The sequence below is a fragment of the Piliocolobus tephrosceles genome, chromosome 1 (genome assembly GCF_002776525.5).
Source record: "Piliocolobus tephrosceles isolate RC106 chromosome 1, ASM277652v3, whole genome shotgun sequence".
In the NCBI taxonomy this organism is placed as follows: Eukaryota; Metazoa; Chordata; class Mammalia; order Primates; family Cercopithecidae; genus Piliocolobus; species Piliocolobus tephrosceles.
The window spans coordinates 81735961-81751571 of NC_045434.1; the positions used below are offsets into that span (position 1 = coordinate 81735961).

The following is a 15611-nucleotide window of genomic DNA, read 5'->3' on the forward strand; positions in this document are numbered from 1 at the left end:
GGCAGTGTCAATGATGAACCCATGAAGCTTAAAATTCACTAGCTTTATAATGTATAAAGCCCTCAACTATAAAATAGAAAGAGGGAAGAGATAATTTCTGATTATTATATTTTCTGTATATTATGAGCTTGATAACCCTTAAAACTCAGCCACTCCAAAGGGATGATTCAGGGCAGAAGGCCCCCTCTTCTCCACACACTGTTGCACAGGGAAGTTTGCTTTACTTGGTCCAATTTTTAAGGAACCTCATCTCTTCTACTCTGCCCTTTTCTCCCCAAGTTCTGTCTTTCTATTATTTCCAGTGTAGTTAGTAGTGATTTGTCTCACCTTTGTGATCATTATTTAGACTAGTAGAAAAAGACAGAGAAAAGAAAAGGGCCCATCTTCTTTATTTTAGGATATAAGTAGTTGGAAATTTTAAGAAACATTCTCCCAATGGTCTCTAATCCAGTTAGTATTTTTTCCTATAATTGGGAGAAAAGTACATTGAAGGAATTTATTTTGATTTAGTGAATTTAACACATTGAGGACATATAATTCATTTTAGATAGTACTTCCTCATATTTCAAAATTAGAACTCAATGGCATAATACAATGTCGTTACTTGTTCCCCCTCCTATTTTGTTCTTATTCAACACACCTAGTCCCTAAAGCCTTGCCTACAACATTATCATCCAAACACAACCCCTAATGCTTACTAATCATTATCATTTAAAATGGGGTAGATGTAAAACATTTTGACTATAAGGATATTAACTAAACCATTCTACTTACCTCTAAATTAATTTTATTCATTTTGAATGAGAGATAAATCTGTAGAAATTTTTTAACTTTCAGGTCATTTTTGTACCACCATCTTTTTTTGGCTGATGACTTATTTCAAGCCTGTTTGCTTTATATAAGAGGACTTTGTGAAGATGCAATTAATCTCAAAAATTATAATGACAGTGAAAATAATCTATCTGCCATATGCCTTGTAAAGGTGAGTAGAAGTATACTACTATAAGCTAATAATTGGTATATAGAAACTAGGAAGATCATATAGCATTTGAATTAAAAAATATACAGATTTCTAAATTCATAAATAAACCATCTCTTTCAATTACTACTGTTCTAAAATAACTGCAAAGAACATGAGTTCCTTGCAATAAATTTTAATAGTTAACATTTCTTGTAGTTTCTTCCTTATGAGTAACCTAAGTCCATAAGACCCTTTATTTTCAAATGTATTTCCAAATGTGTAATATTATTTAAAATAATCAGTTACTTCTTATACATAATTGATAGTTATCAACTATTCTTCCTCCTGTATAGCTGTCAAGATATTATCATAAGCTTCAACTCAGAAGTTTTGGTTAAATTTATGAATTCTCCTATTTCAAGATTCTAGAAAAAGTGAGCCTCTTAATGGAATAATTTAATTTCTATAAGATAGCTCTTTTGAGTGGTTAAGTACCTGGAACTAGTCTACAATTGAACAAGATTCTAGCAGTTTTTACTTCACTCACTCAATGTATGAGGGAGAAAAGCCAAATTGGTAGAGTTATCTAGACTAAGAAAGAGGAATTCTTAAGGGGCTTGGACAAGTTAAATATTTGATAATTAGCTCGAAAATCAGTTGTGTTGACTACATGTGACAAGATCAATACTTGTAAATCAACATCTGACGTTTAGAATTATGTGTAGTGATTGATACATAGTAGGTGCTCAACACTAGTCTTTGAATAAAAGAATAAATTAATGAAGGAAGAGAAATTATTACATAGATGTATTTTTTATACCAGTATTATTTTATTTTTTATAACTATATTGAGAATGTTTATGTTTCAAAAGGATTAAATTCACCTTAAGTGGGAGACATTTCACAGAGGAATCTTTTTGATTTGGTTTTTATGTAGAAGGAAATAGGATATGGTTTTCATGTAAAAGAAAATAAAATACTCTGTGGGCTGGGCGCGGTGGCTCAAGCCTGTAATCCCAGCACTTTGGGAGGCCGAGACGGACGGATCATGAGGTCAGGAGTTCGAGACCATCCTTGCTAACACGGTGAAACCGCGTCTCTACTAAAAAATAGAAAAAGCTAGCCGGGTGAGGTGGCGGGCGCCTGTAGTCCCAGCTACTCGGGAGGCTGAGGCAGGAGAATGGCATAAACCCGGGAGGTGGAGCTTGCAGTGAGCTGAGATCCGGCCACTGCACTCCAGCCTGGGCGACAGAGCGAGACTCCATCTCAAAAAAAAAAAAAAAAAAAAACTCTGTGATATTAGATTGTTTTGTAAATAGCTGAGTGACAAAATTTATTAATTTTTAATGATGGGTGGGAAGGCATAAAACACTTTAAAATACCTTTGAAGTCTGCACCTTAAATGCTAGCAAATGATAGAGAACATGACCAGTGATAGAGAAGAAATGTTAGGACTCTTTCCTAGAGACCTTAGGCCATGTCAGCTTTAATATGGAACATCAGGAGGAAGAGAACAAACTTTTCCAGACAATATGTAAGTATTTATTATCTATTACATGAAAAGTGCTGTGCAAAGGAGATTAATACAAAGTGAAAAGCAAAGCTTTGCTGTTTTCAATCTGCTTACAGTTCATGGGAAGAAATAATTCTTTACATATAAAAATGAAAACTAATTTGAGAGATAGTTTCTTTGTTGTGCTAATCATTCTACCTAATCATTAGCAAAGTATAAGGTAACAAATGTTTACGTGCAAACAATACTTGTAAAACAGTCATGTTACAGAAATCCAGAGGAGGCAGAGATTAGCCTTATTTGGAATTAAAGTTAGGTCATGCCTCATATTTTGAGCTAGGCTGTGCTGGATTTGAATAGCCATGGGGGGAGGAGATGAGGCTTTTAAATAAAGAATATAAATGTGAGTAAGGCATTCAATATATATTTGATTTGAAAATTAGATTGGCTCATGAATGTCAGGCCAAGAATAACACAGTAAGGGAAAAGTAGGATTTCAACCTGCCCATAGGGCAGGGGAACTCCTAGTGGTGATTGTTATGAGGGCAATTTACAAGAATGGGAATTTCTGATACTGTGTGTGGAAAAGCCAGGTTTCGAGGGTGGAAGAGCAGAGATTTATATCCTGGAGAACCAAGCTGGGGTCAGGAGTCAAAGGTGGCCAGTTGTGCATTAGAATTGGAAGGCTATGCATAGCCCAGGGATGCAGACACCAATGAAGACTGACAATGAGGACGTAAGGAGAATGAAGCAAGGTTATGAATGTGAAGAATGGGATTGTTCAGAAGTTAATGCCATTAACGGTGGTCATATGTGTACTCTGCTGGGATGAAAGCATACCTTTAAAGAGGGTGGAATTTCTGGAACTGGAAGGTAAAGAACCTATGTTGTTTGTTCAAATCTTTACTTTCAAATGGATGGAACATTATGTTTTTGTATTACCAAAGATGAATTCTTAGCTTAGTTGATGGAGATTTCTCCCGGCTAGATTCTGAATGAATTTTGAATAAAATTCACTTATTCGAACAAAACTTAGTTCTAGAGAGATTGTCACTTATCCAAGTTGACAGAATCGTGTAGAGTTGAGACTTTGGATCATGTTTCACATTCGAGTGAAGTTTGTTTTATTGTGCAGTATTTGGGTGCTTAATAAAAATGTAAATATTTGTGTCCCATTCCTTTTGCAAGAGAGGGCAGTGAGTGGTGCTGATAATCTACATTTTAAATAGGTTCCTCAGTTAACTCTTGTGCAGGATAAATTTTGAGAACTACTCTTAAAGAACAGCTATTCAAAGTTTTTGAACATAGTATTTTAGGAAAATTGTTGTAATATTGGTCTTTGGGAAAAATTGGAAGTGGAGAGATACTTGGGTGATAGAGATCAGTTATGGTACTGGATAAATGCAGGTATAAGCAATGAAGACTTTAATTAGGATGTTGTCAGTAAGACCAGAATGGCAGAGAGGTTTTGAAAAATTCAGACATGGTAGTCAGATATGGAACCAGGAGAATGGAAACTTAAAGAGTAAATCCAAAATTTTAAGCAAGAGCAGTACTTTTCAATCTTTTTTGTTGTGGGAAGATACATTTATTAATTTTTATAGTATAACTATATGATAAATAATAAAGATATCTGCATATTTATTAATGAAAATATATTTTGTTCAGAGAATTAACACAGTAGTGGAAAAATAATACTGAAAGAAGGAAGAATGATGGAATATACATGCATGGATGGAACGTTATGTTTTTGTATTACCAGAGATTAATTCATAGCATAGTTGATGGAGATTTCTTCCATATAGATTCTGACTGAATTGTGAATAAAATTAACTTTGTTTGAATCATGTAATTTTACCCTCTTTATGCTGTGTTGTGGGAAGTCAGGGACCCTGAACAGAGGGACTGGTTGAAGCCACGGCAGAAAAACGTGAATTGTGAAGATTTCATGGACATTTATTAGTTCCCCAAATTAATACTTTTATAATTTCTTACGCCTGTCTTTACTGCAGTCTCTGAACATAAATTGTGAAGCTTTCATGGACATTTATCACTTCCCCAATCAATACTCTTATAATTTCCTATGCCTGTCTTTATTTTAATCTCTTAGTCCCATCATCTTCGTAAGCTGAGGATGTATGTTGCCTCAGGACCCTGTGATGATTGCATTATCTGTACAAATTGTTTGTAAAACATGTGTGTTTGAACAATATGAAATCTGGTCACCTTGAAAAAGCACAGGATAACAGCAATTTTCAGGGAACAAGGGAGATAACCATAAGGTCTGAATGCCTGTGGGGCCTGGCAGAACAGGGTCATATTTCTCTTCTTGCAGACAGCAAATAGGAGAAATATCACTAATTATTTTCCCAGCAAGGAATAATCCTGGGAAGGGAATGCATTTCCAGGGGGAGGTCTCTAAAATGGCCACTCTGGGAGTGTCTGTCTTATGCAGTTGAAGATAAGGGATGAAATATGCCCTGGTCTCCTGCAGCGCCCTCAGGCTTGCTAGGATTAGGAAATTCCAGCCTGGCGAATTCTAGTCAGACTGGTTGTCTGCTTTCAAACCCTGTTTCCTGTTAAGATATTTATCAATGAGAATGCATGCCCAGTGGGACATGGAACCTCATCAGTAATTCTAATTTCGCCCTGGCCTTGTGATCTTGCTCTGCCATATGTCTTGTGATGTTTTATTGCCTTTTGAAGCATGTGATGTCTGTGACTGACTTCTTATTCATACACTCCTTCCCCTTTTGAAATCCCTAATAAAAACTTGCTGGTTTTGCAGCTCAGGGGGCATCATGGAACTTGCCAATATGTGATGTCACCCACAGAGGCCCAGCTGTAAAATTTCTCTCTTTGTACTCTTTCTCTTTATTTCTCAGACCGACCAACACTTAGGGAAAATAGAAAAGAACCTACCTTGAAATATTGGGGACTGGTTCCCCTGATAATGCTGTATTTTATTTTTGTTTTTTAAATTGTTAACAGATAGTTGTGGCTTCAAAAGTAAAAGTCGTTTCTGGGATTGGTGGATTCTCTGCATGCATAAATGTTTCAAAAACACATCAACTCTTGAATTTTCTGTTTTGGTTTAATCTTAGTTATTATTTGAAACAATAATGTATTTTTCTGTATTTTAATCAAGATTTAGTTAGATTTAACAAGTGTTTAAATTTGAGAAACATGTAAGTCATATGAGATATACAGAACAAAATGTAAAATATGGGGTCTTCTTTATGACATGAAAAGACCAAATGTTTATCTTTTTTAAATATGAATTTTGACTTTCTAACACTGATCATATACTATCATCTAATTAGCTGGATAGTTCTCGAACATATTCTCTAGATGAATTTTGTGAAGAGCAGTTACAGCAAGCTACCCAGGCATTGAAACAACTTGAGGACATCAGGGATAAGGCAGTTTCAGAGATGAAAAGTACTTTTCTAAAGGTAATTCTTTAATTATATCACGTTTATCAAAGTTTCAATTTACTGGCTGCAGCAATTGATCCAAATTGCATCCCTGGAAAAAGTATCTGAAATGGGAAGGTAAGGAGCAAAGGTGGTTAATTAACAACTAACTGGTACTGTGTATTTACTATATACCATAATTTTTCCAGGTATGATGTAAAATGCAAAGAAATATATATTTATATATATATGAATGCATATATGTGTATATCTATATACAACTTATGAAATTTAATATATTTAAATGCTAAGGATGATGATTCTCAAACTTTAGTGGCCAAGAGAATCACCTCAAAGGCTTCATAAAACAAGAGATTTCTGTTTCAGTAGGCACAGTCTAAGGATGTACATTTTTCTTTCTTTCTTTCTTTCTTTCTTTCTTTCTTTCTTTCTTTCTTTCTTTCTTTCTTTCTTTCTTTTTTTCTTTCTTTCTTTCTTTTTTATTTTAATACTTTAAGTTCTGGGATACATGTGCAGATTTGTTACATAGGTATACATGTGCCATGGTGGTTTGCTGCACCCATCAACCTGTCATCTACATTAGTTATTTCTCCTAATGCTATCCCTCCCCTTACCCCCCACTCCCAGACAGCCCCAGTGTATCATGTTCCCCTCCCTGTGCCTATATGTTCTCATTGTTCAACTCCAACTTATGAGTGAGAACATGCAGTGTTTGTTTTTCTGTTCCTGTGTTAGTTTTTCTGTTCCTGTGTTAGTTTACTGAGAATAATGGTTTCCAGCTTCATCGGCATCCCTGCAAAGGACGTGAACTCATTCTTTTTTATGGTTGTGTAGTTTTCCATGGTGTATATGTGCCATATTTTCTTTATCCAGGCTAACATTGATGGGCATTTGGGTTGCTTCCAAGTCTTTGCTATTGTGAATAGTGCTGCAGTAAACATACGTGTGCAGGTGTCTAGAATAAAATGATTTATAATCCTTTGGGTATATACACAGTAATGGGATTGTTGGGTCAAATGGTATTTCTAGTTCTAGATCCTTGAGGAATCACTGTCTTCCACAATGGTCAAACTAATTGACACCCCCACCAACAGTGTAGAAGTATTCCTTTTTCTCCACAGCATCTGTTGTTTCCTGACTTTTTAATGATCACCATTCTAACTGGCGTGAGATGGTATCTTGTTGTTTTTATTTGCATTTCTTTAATGACTAGTGATGATGAGCTTTTTTTTTTCATGTTTGTTTGCTGCATGAATGTCTTCTTTTGAAAAGTGTCTGTTCATATCCTTTGCCCACTTTTTAATGGGGTTATTTTTTTCTTGTATATTTGTTTAAGTTTTTTGTAGATTCTGGATATTAGCCCTTTGTCAGATGGATAGATTGCAAAAGTATTCTCCCATTCTGTAGGTTGTCTGTTCACTCTGATGATAGTTTCTTTTGCTCTGCAGAAGCTCTTTAGTTTAATTAGATCCCATTTGTCAATTTTGGCTTTTGTTGCAATTGCTTTTGGTGTTTTAGTCATGAAGTCTTTGCCCATGCCTCTGTTCTGAATGGTATTGCCTTGGTTTTCTTCTAGGGTTTTTATGGTTTTAGGTCTTACATTTAAGTCTTTAATCTGTCTTGAGTTAATTTTTGTATAAGGTGTAAAGAATGGGTCCAGTTTCAGTTTTCTGCATATGGCTAGCCAGTTTTCCCAACACTTTTAATTAAACAGGGAATCCTTTGCCCATTGCTTGTTTTGTCAGGTTTTTCAAAGATCAGATGGTTGTAGATGTGTGGTGTTATTTCTGAGGCCTCTGTTTTGTTCCATTGGTCTATATCTCTGTTTTGGTACCAGTACCCTGCTGTTTTGGTTACTGTAGCCTTGTAATATATTGAAGTCAGGTAGCATGATGCCTCCAGTTTTGTTTTTTTTTTTTTTTGCTTAGGATTGTCTTGGCTATAAAGGCTCTTGTTTGGTTCCATATTAAATTTAAAGTAGTTTTTTCTAATTATGTGAAGAAAGTCAATGATAGCTTGATGGGAATAGCATTGAATCTGTAAATTACTTTGGGAAATATGACTATTTTCACAATATTGATTCTTCCTATCCATGAGCATGGAATGTTTTTCCATTTGTTTGTGTCCTCTCTTATTTCCATGAACAGTTGTTTGTAGTTCTCCTTGAAGAGGTCCTTCACATCTCTTGTAAGTTGTATTTTATTCTCTTTGAAGCAGTTGTGAATGGGAGTTTGTTCATGATTAGGCTCTCTGTTTGTCTATTATTGGTGTATAGGAATGCTTGTGATTTTTGCACATTGATTTTGTATCCTGAGGCTTTGCTGAAGTTTCTTATCAGCGTAAGGAGTTTTTGGGCTGAGACGATGGGGTTTTCTTAATATACGATCATATCATCTGCAAAGAGAGATACTTTGACTTCCTCTATTCCTGTTTGAATACGCTTTCTTTCTTTCTCTTGTCTGATTGCCCTGGCCAGAACTTCCAATATTATGTTGAATATTATGTGGTGAGAGAAGGCAACCTTGTCTTGTGCCAGTTTTCAAAGGAAATGCCTCCACTTTTGCCTGTTCGTATAATATTGGCTGTGGGTATGTTCCATCAATACCTAGTTTATTGAGACTTTTTAGCATGAAGGGGTGTTGAATTTTATCGAAGGCCTTTTCTGCATCTATTGAGATAATCATGTAGATTTTGTCATTGGTTCTGTTTACATGATGGATTACATGTATTGATTTGTGTATGTTGAACCAGCCTTGCATCCTAGCGATGAACCTGACTTAATCGTGGTGGATAAGCTTTTTAATGTGCTGCTGGATTTGGTTTGCCAATATTTTATTCAGGATTTTTGCATCCATGTTCATCAGGGATGTTGGCCTGAAATTTTCTTTTTTTGCGGTTTCTCTGCCAGGCTTTGGTATCAGGATGATACTGGCCTCAGAAAATGAGTTAGGGAGGAGTCCCTCCTTTTCTGTTGTTTGGAATAGTTTCAGATGGAATGGGACCAGCTCCTCTTTGTACCTCTGGTAGAATTCAGCTGTGAATCCATTTGGTCCTGGACTTTTTTTGGTTGGTAGGCTATTAATTACTGCCTCCATTTCAGAACTTGTTATTGGTCTATTCAGGGATTCATCTTCCTCCTGGTTTAGTTTTGGGAGGTTGTATGTGTCCAGGAATTTGTCCATTTCCTCTAGATTTTCTATTTTATTTGTATAGAGGTATTTACAGTATTCTCTGATGGTAGTTTGTATTTCTGTGGGATCAGTAGTTGTCTCCCCTTTATCATTTTTTATTGTGTCTACTAGATTCTTCTCTCTTCTTTATTAGTCTGGCTAGTGGTCTATCCATTTTGTTAATCTTTTGAAAAAAAACAGCTCCTGAATTCTTTGATTTTTTGAAGATTTTTTTGTCTCTATCTCCTTCAGTTTTGCTCTGATCTTAGTTATTTCTTGTCTTCTGCTAACTTTTGAATTTGTTTGCTCTTGCTTCTCTAGTTCTTTTAATTTTGATGTTAGGGTGTTGATTTTAGATATTTCCTGCTTTCTCCTGTGGGCATTGATTGCTATAAGTTTCCCTCTAAACACTGCTTTAGCTGTGTCCCAGTGATTCTGGTACATTATGTGTTTGTTCTCTGTCTTTGTTCTTATTGGTTTCAAAGAACTTAATCATTTCTGCCTTAACTTTGTCATTTACCCAGTAGTCATTCAGAAGCAAGTACTATATGGTGGTGAGAAGAATGTATATTTTGTTGATTTGGGGTGAGTGTTGTGTAGATGTCTACTAGGTTTGCTTGGTCCAGAGCTAAGTTCAAGTCTTGAATATCCTTGTTAATTTTGTCTCATTGATCTGTCTAATATTGACAGTGGGATGTTAAAGTCTCCCACTATTATTGTGTGGGAGTCTAAGCCTCTTTGTAGGTCTCTAAGAACTTGCTTTATGAATCTGGATGCTCCTGTATTAGGTGCATATATATTTAGGATAGTTAGCCCTTCTTGTTGCATTGATCCCTTTACCATTATGTAATACCCTTCTTTGTCTTTTTTAAATCTTTGTTGGTTTAAGGTCTGTTTTATCAGATGCTAGGAATGCAACCTCTGCTTTTGTTTGTTTGTTTGTTTGTTTTGCTTTCCATTTGCTTGGTAAATCTTCCTCCATCTCTTTATTTTGAGCCTATGTGTGTCTTTCCGCATGAGATGTGTCTCCTGAATACAGCACACTGATGGATCTTGACTCTTTATCCAATTTGCCAGTCTGTGTCTTTTAATTGGGGCATTTAGCCTGTTTACATTTAAGGTTAATATTGTTACGTGTGATTTTGATCCTGTCATTATGATGCTAGCTGGTTATTTTGCCCATTAGTTGATGCAGTTTCTTCATAGTATCGATGGTCTTCACAATTTGGCATGTTTTTGCGGTGGCTGGTACCAGTTTTTCCTTTCCGTATTTAGTGGTTCTTTCAGGAGCTCTTGTAAGGCCGGCCTGGTGGTGACAAAATCCCTCAGCATTTGCTTGTCTTTAAAGGATATTATTTCTCCTTCACTTGTGAAGCTTAATTTGGCTGGATATGAAATTCTGGGTTGAAAATTCTTTTCTTTAAGAATGTTGAATATTGGCCCCCAGTCTATTCTGTCATGTAGAGTTTCTGCAGTGAGATCCGCTGTTAGTCTGATGGACTTCCCTTGGTAGGTAACTCGACCTTTCTCTCTGGCTGACCTTTACATTTTTTCTTTCTTTTCAACCTTAGTGAATCTGATGATTATATGTCTTGGGGTTGCTCTTCTCAAGGAGTATCTTTATGGTATTCCCTGTATTTCCTGAATTTGAATATTGGCCTGTCTTGCTAGGTTGGGGAAGTTCTCCTAGATAATATCCTGAAGAGTGTTTTCCCACTGGGTTCCATTCTCCCCATCACTTTCAGGTACACCAGTCAAATGTAGCTTTGGTCTTTTCACATAGTCTCGTATTTCTTTGAAGCTTTGTTCATTCCTTTTCATTGTTTTTTCTCTAGGCTTGTCTTCAAGCTTTATTTCATTAAGTTGATCTTCAATCTCTGATATCCTTTTTCCACTTGATTGCTTTGGCTATTGATGCTTGTGTATGCTTCACAAAGTTGTCGTGCTGAGTTTTTCAGCTCCATCAGGTCATTTATGTTCTTCTATAAACTGGTTATTCTAGTTAGCAGTTCTTCTAACCTTTTATCAAGGTTCTTACCTTCCTTGCATTGGGTTAGAACATGCTCCTTTAGCTTGGAGGAGTTTGTTATTACCCACTTTCTGAAGCCTACTTCTGTCAGTTCGTCAAACTCATTCTTCATCCAGTTTTGTTCCATTGCTAGTAAGGAGTTGTGATCCTTTGGAGGAGGAGAGACATTCTAGTTTTTGGAGTTTTCAGCTTTGGTGCACTGGCTTTTCCTCATCTTCGTGGATTTATCTACCTTTGGTCTTTGCTGTTGGTAACCTTCAGATGGAGTTTTTGCATGATCATTTTTTGTTGTTGTTGATGTTGATGCTATTGCTTTCTGTTTGTTAGTTTTTCTTCTACCAGTCAGGCCCCTCATCTGTAGGTCTGCTGGAGTTTGCTGGGGGTCCACTCCAGACCCTGTTTGCCTGGGTGTCACCAATGGAGGCTGCAGAAGAGCAAAGATTGCTGCCTCGTCCTTCCTCTGGAGGCTTTGTCTCAGGGGGCACCCACCAGATACCAGCTGGAGCTCTCCTGTATGAGGTGTCTTTCAACCCCTGCTGGGAGATGTCTCCCAGTCAGGAGGCACGGGGATCAGGGACCCACTTGAGGAGGCAGTCTGTCCCTTAGCAGAGCTTGAGCACTATGCTGGAACATCTCTTGCTCTCTTTAGACCTGGCGGGCAGGAACGTTTAAGTCTGCTGAAGCTTGCCCACAGCCACCCCATCCCCCAGATGCTCTGTGCCAAGGAGATGGGAGTTTTATCTATAAGCCCCTGACTGGGGCTGCTGCCTTTCTTTCAGAGATGCCATACCCAGAGAGGAGGAATCTAGAGAGGCAGTCTAGCTACAGTGGCTTTCAGGTAAACTTCCCAGGGGCTTTGTTTACACTGTGAGGGGAAAATTGCCTACTCAAGCCTCAGTAATGGCAGATACCCCTTCCCCCACCAAACTTGAGCATCCCAGATCGATTTCAGACTGCCGTGCTGATAATGAGAATTTCAAGACGGTGGATCTTAGCTTGCTGGGCTCCTTGGGGGTGGGATCTGTTGAGCAAGACCACTTGGCTCCTTGGCTTCATCCACCTTTCTAGGGGAGTGAATGGTTCTATCTCACTGGTGTTCCAGGTGCCACTGAGGTATGAAAGAAACTCCTGCAGCTAGCTTGGTGTTAGCTGTACCAGCCATCCAGTTTTGTGTTTGAAACCCATGGCCCTTGTGGTGTAGGCATCTGAGAGAATTTCCTGGTCTGTGCGTTGCCAAGACCATGGGAAAAATGTAGTATCTGGGCTGGATAGCCTTGTCCTTCATGGCACAGTCCCTTATGGCTTCCCTTGGCTAGGGGAGGGAGAGTTCCTTGACCCCTTGCACTTCCTGGGTGAGGCAATGCCCCACCCTGCTTTGGCTTGCCCTCTGTGGGCTGCACCCACTGTCTAACCAGTCCCAATGAGATGAAGCAGGTACCTCAGTTGGAAATGCAGAAATCACTTGCTTCCTGCGTTGGTCTCACTGGGAGCTGCAGACTGGAGCTGTTTGTATCTGGCCATCTTGCCTCCCTAGTTTTTTTTTTTTAAGTAGGCACTTATTGCTATAAGTTTGCCTGTTAGTATTGCTTTTGCTGTGTCTTATAGGTTTTGATATATTATATTTCAATTTTCATTTGGTGAAAGAATTTTAAAATTTCATTCTTAGTTTCTTCACCCATTTGTTGTTCAGGAACATGTTTAATTTTCATATATTTGTATAGCTTCAACTGTTTCTCTTGTTATTGATGTCTAGCTCCATTCCCTTGTGCTCAGATAAGATACTTGGTATGATTTTAATTTCTGAAATGTGTTGAGACTTGTGTTCTAAAATATGATCAATCATGGAGAATGTTCCATGTGCTGAAATAATATGTGTTCTGCAGCTGTTGGGCAAAATGTTTTGTAAATGTTTGTGAGGTCCATTTAGCCTATTGTTCAGTTCAAATCTGATGTTTCTTTGTTGGTTTTCTGTCTAGATTATCTATTTGATGCTGAGAGTGGAATGTTGAAGTCCCAAAGTATTATTATATTAGGGTCTATCTCTTCTTTAGATCTGACAATATTTGCTTTTTATATCTGGATAGTCCAGTGCTGGGTGCATATATATATTTATAATTGTAATATTCTCTTGCTGAGCTGATTCCTTTATTATTATATAATGTCCTCCATTGTCTATTATTATAGATTTTCACTTTAAATCTGTTTTGTTGATATAACCATAGACACTTCTGCTTGATTTTGGTTTTCGTTTGCATGGAATATCTTTTTTATCCCTTCACTTTCAGTCTATGCATATCTTTACGGGTGTGGTAGGTTTCCTGTAGGCAGCATATAGTTGAGTCTTGTTTTTTAATCACTCAGCCAGTCCATATCTTTTAAATGAGAAATGTAATCCATTTACTTGCAAGGTTATTCTTGATAGATGAGGACTTACTCCTGTAATTTTAGATTGTTTTCTGGTTGTTTTTTAATATCCTTTGTTTCTTCCCCTCTTATTGTTATTTTTGCAGTTAGGTGGTTTTCTGTAGTGACAAGGTTTGATTCATTTGCCTCTCCGGTTGTGTATCAGCTCTACTAGTGAGTTTTATAGTTTTGCATGTCTGCACAATGGTGGTTATAATCTTTTCACTTCTAGTTTTAAGACTCTCCTGAGCATTTCTTGTAAGTCCATTTTAGAGATGAAGAATTTATTCTGTTTGGGAAATGTGTGAGGGGAGAACAAAAGACACACACATAATACCTTTAAGGGTAAACAACCTTTACCCCATGTAAATGGCAATGTAGATAAACAAATTATATAGTAAGCAATTGATATAGTAATAAGCAAGTGACATAATAAGCAGATTGATATAATAAGCAAATTGCAATGGGAAAAGGAGAAGGAAAAGATATTTACACTCACCAGACTATGGAGGATTTACCACCAGAGTGGGAAGCAACAGCCTGGGCTCCAGAGTTGGCCACTCATCTGTGCACAGACAAGGAGAGGTCTCATGTAGCTTTGGTGCAGTCTGGGACTGTAGCTCTTATTGTAACAAGTTTTTTGGCATGAGGTCCAGTCACAAGGGCTTTTCATGACTGGGCTCAAGGAACACAAAAAGGTCCACTTTTTTTGTGATTGTCTCTTGTTTTTCAATAACTAATGTTTAGGCTCTGAAACAGTGCTGGATGAATGCCTCAAGGGGCTCACACAACCTCTTCTGGGACTTGGTGACCATTGTCCCTTGGTGTCCATGTTCAATTGAGTTCAAATTTAGTATTTAACTTTTCCTCATCAGAATTCCCTCAGTTTTTGCTTGTCTGTAAAAGATTCTATTTATTCTTCATTTCAGAAGAATTTCTCTGCTGGCAGTAATATTCTTGGCTGATAGTTTATTTCTTTCAATATTTTGTATATATCATTCCAATATCTCCTGGCCTGTAAACTTTCTGCTGAGAAATCTGCTTATCTAATGGAAATTCCCTTATATGTGACTTGACATTCTCGATGCTTTTAAAATTCTTTCTTTCTCTTTGACTTTGTCAATTTGACTATAATGTGCCCCAGAGAGGACATGTTTAAGTTTAATCTCTTTGGGTTTGTTTAGCTTTTTAGACCTGTATGTTCATTTGTCTTCCAAGACATGGGAAATTTTCAGCTATTATTTCATTAAACATATTTTCCTTGCTTTTCTCCTCTCTTCTCTTTCTGCAACAACCATAATCTGAATATTTGTCACTTAATGGTGTTCCCTAAATCCTGTGAGTTTTCTTCATTCTTTTTTCTTTTTCTTTTCCTTTTTGTCTGCTTGTGTTATTTCAAACACCTGGTCTTCAGGTTCAGAAATTTTCTTCTGCTTGGTCTAGTCTGTTGCTGAAGGTTTCAGTTGCATTTTTAAATTTCCTTCATTAAATTCTTCAGCTCTAGGATTTCTGTTTGGTTCTTTTCTATGATGTCTTTATTCAATTTTTCATTCAATTTATGAATTGCTTTCCTGTTCTCATTGAATTGTCTATCTGTATTCTCATATATTTCACTGAATTTTCCTAAGATTATTATTTTGAATTATTTTTCTGGCATCTTTTACATTTCTTTATGACTGGCGCCTGTACTAGAGTATTATTGTTTTCATTTTGAGGTGACATAGTTTCTTGTTTTTCAAGATGACATTCACTATGTTAGAGGATGATCCCTTTATGGAGGAACACACAGATATTTATTAGTATATACTTCCTTGTTTGATTTCCAAAACTTAAGTCATGTGCTTATAAGTGAGACACCAAACTTTACAGGCTTCAGCACATATAAATAGTCTTATTTTTGTCTAATGTTTAAATACAGTGTGAGCATGTAGTAAAAGTAATGAAAGTTGTTGATAAAGTTAAATTCCAATATATGTTAATCAGGCTAATAAAAATACTGTAGACTTTGCTGGGCTGCTATTGCCAGCAGCCACTGCCATTGTGCTCTCTCATGAGGTCCCTGCTACCCCACTGGAGCACTTTTGCTGGCAGCCTCCTA

The 15611-nt window shown here is 37.0% G+C and overlaps 1 protein-coding gene across 1 annotated transcript in view; it reads left to right on the forward strand.

Moving 5' to 3' along the window:
• Positions 1–15611, forward strand: part of DNAH14 (dynein axonemal heavy chain 14) — a 628991-nt gene that overhangs the window by 44900 nt on the left and 568480 nt on the right. The window contains exons 8-9 of the mRNA XM_031935270.1: positions 838–982; positions 5798–5929. Coding sequence (XP_031791130.1) covers positions 838–982; positions 5798–5929 — 277 coding nt within the window. The remainder of the gene's footprint in view (positions 1–837; positions 983–5797; positions 5930–15611) is intronic.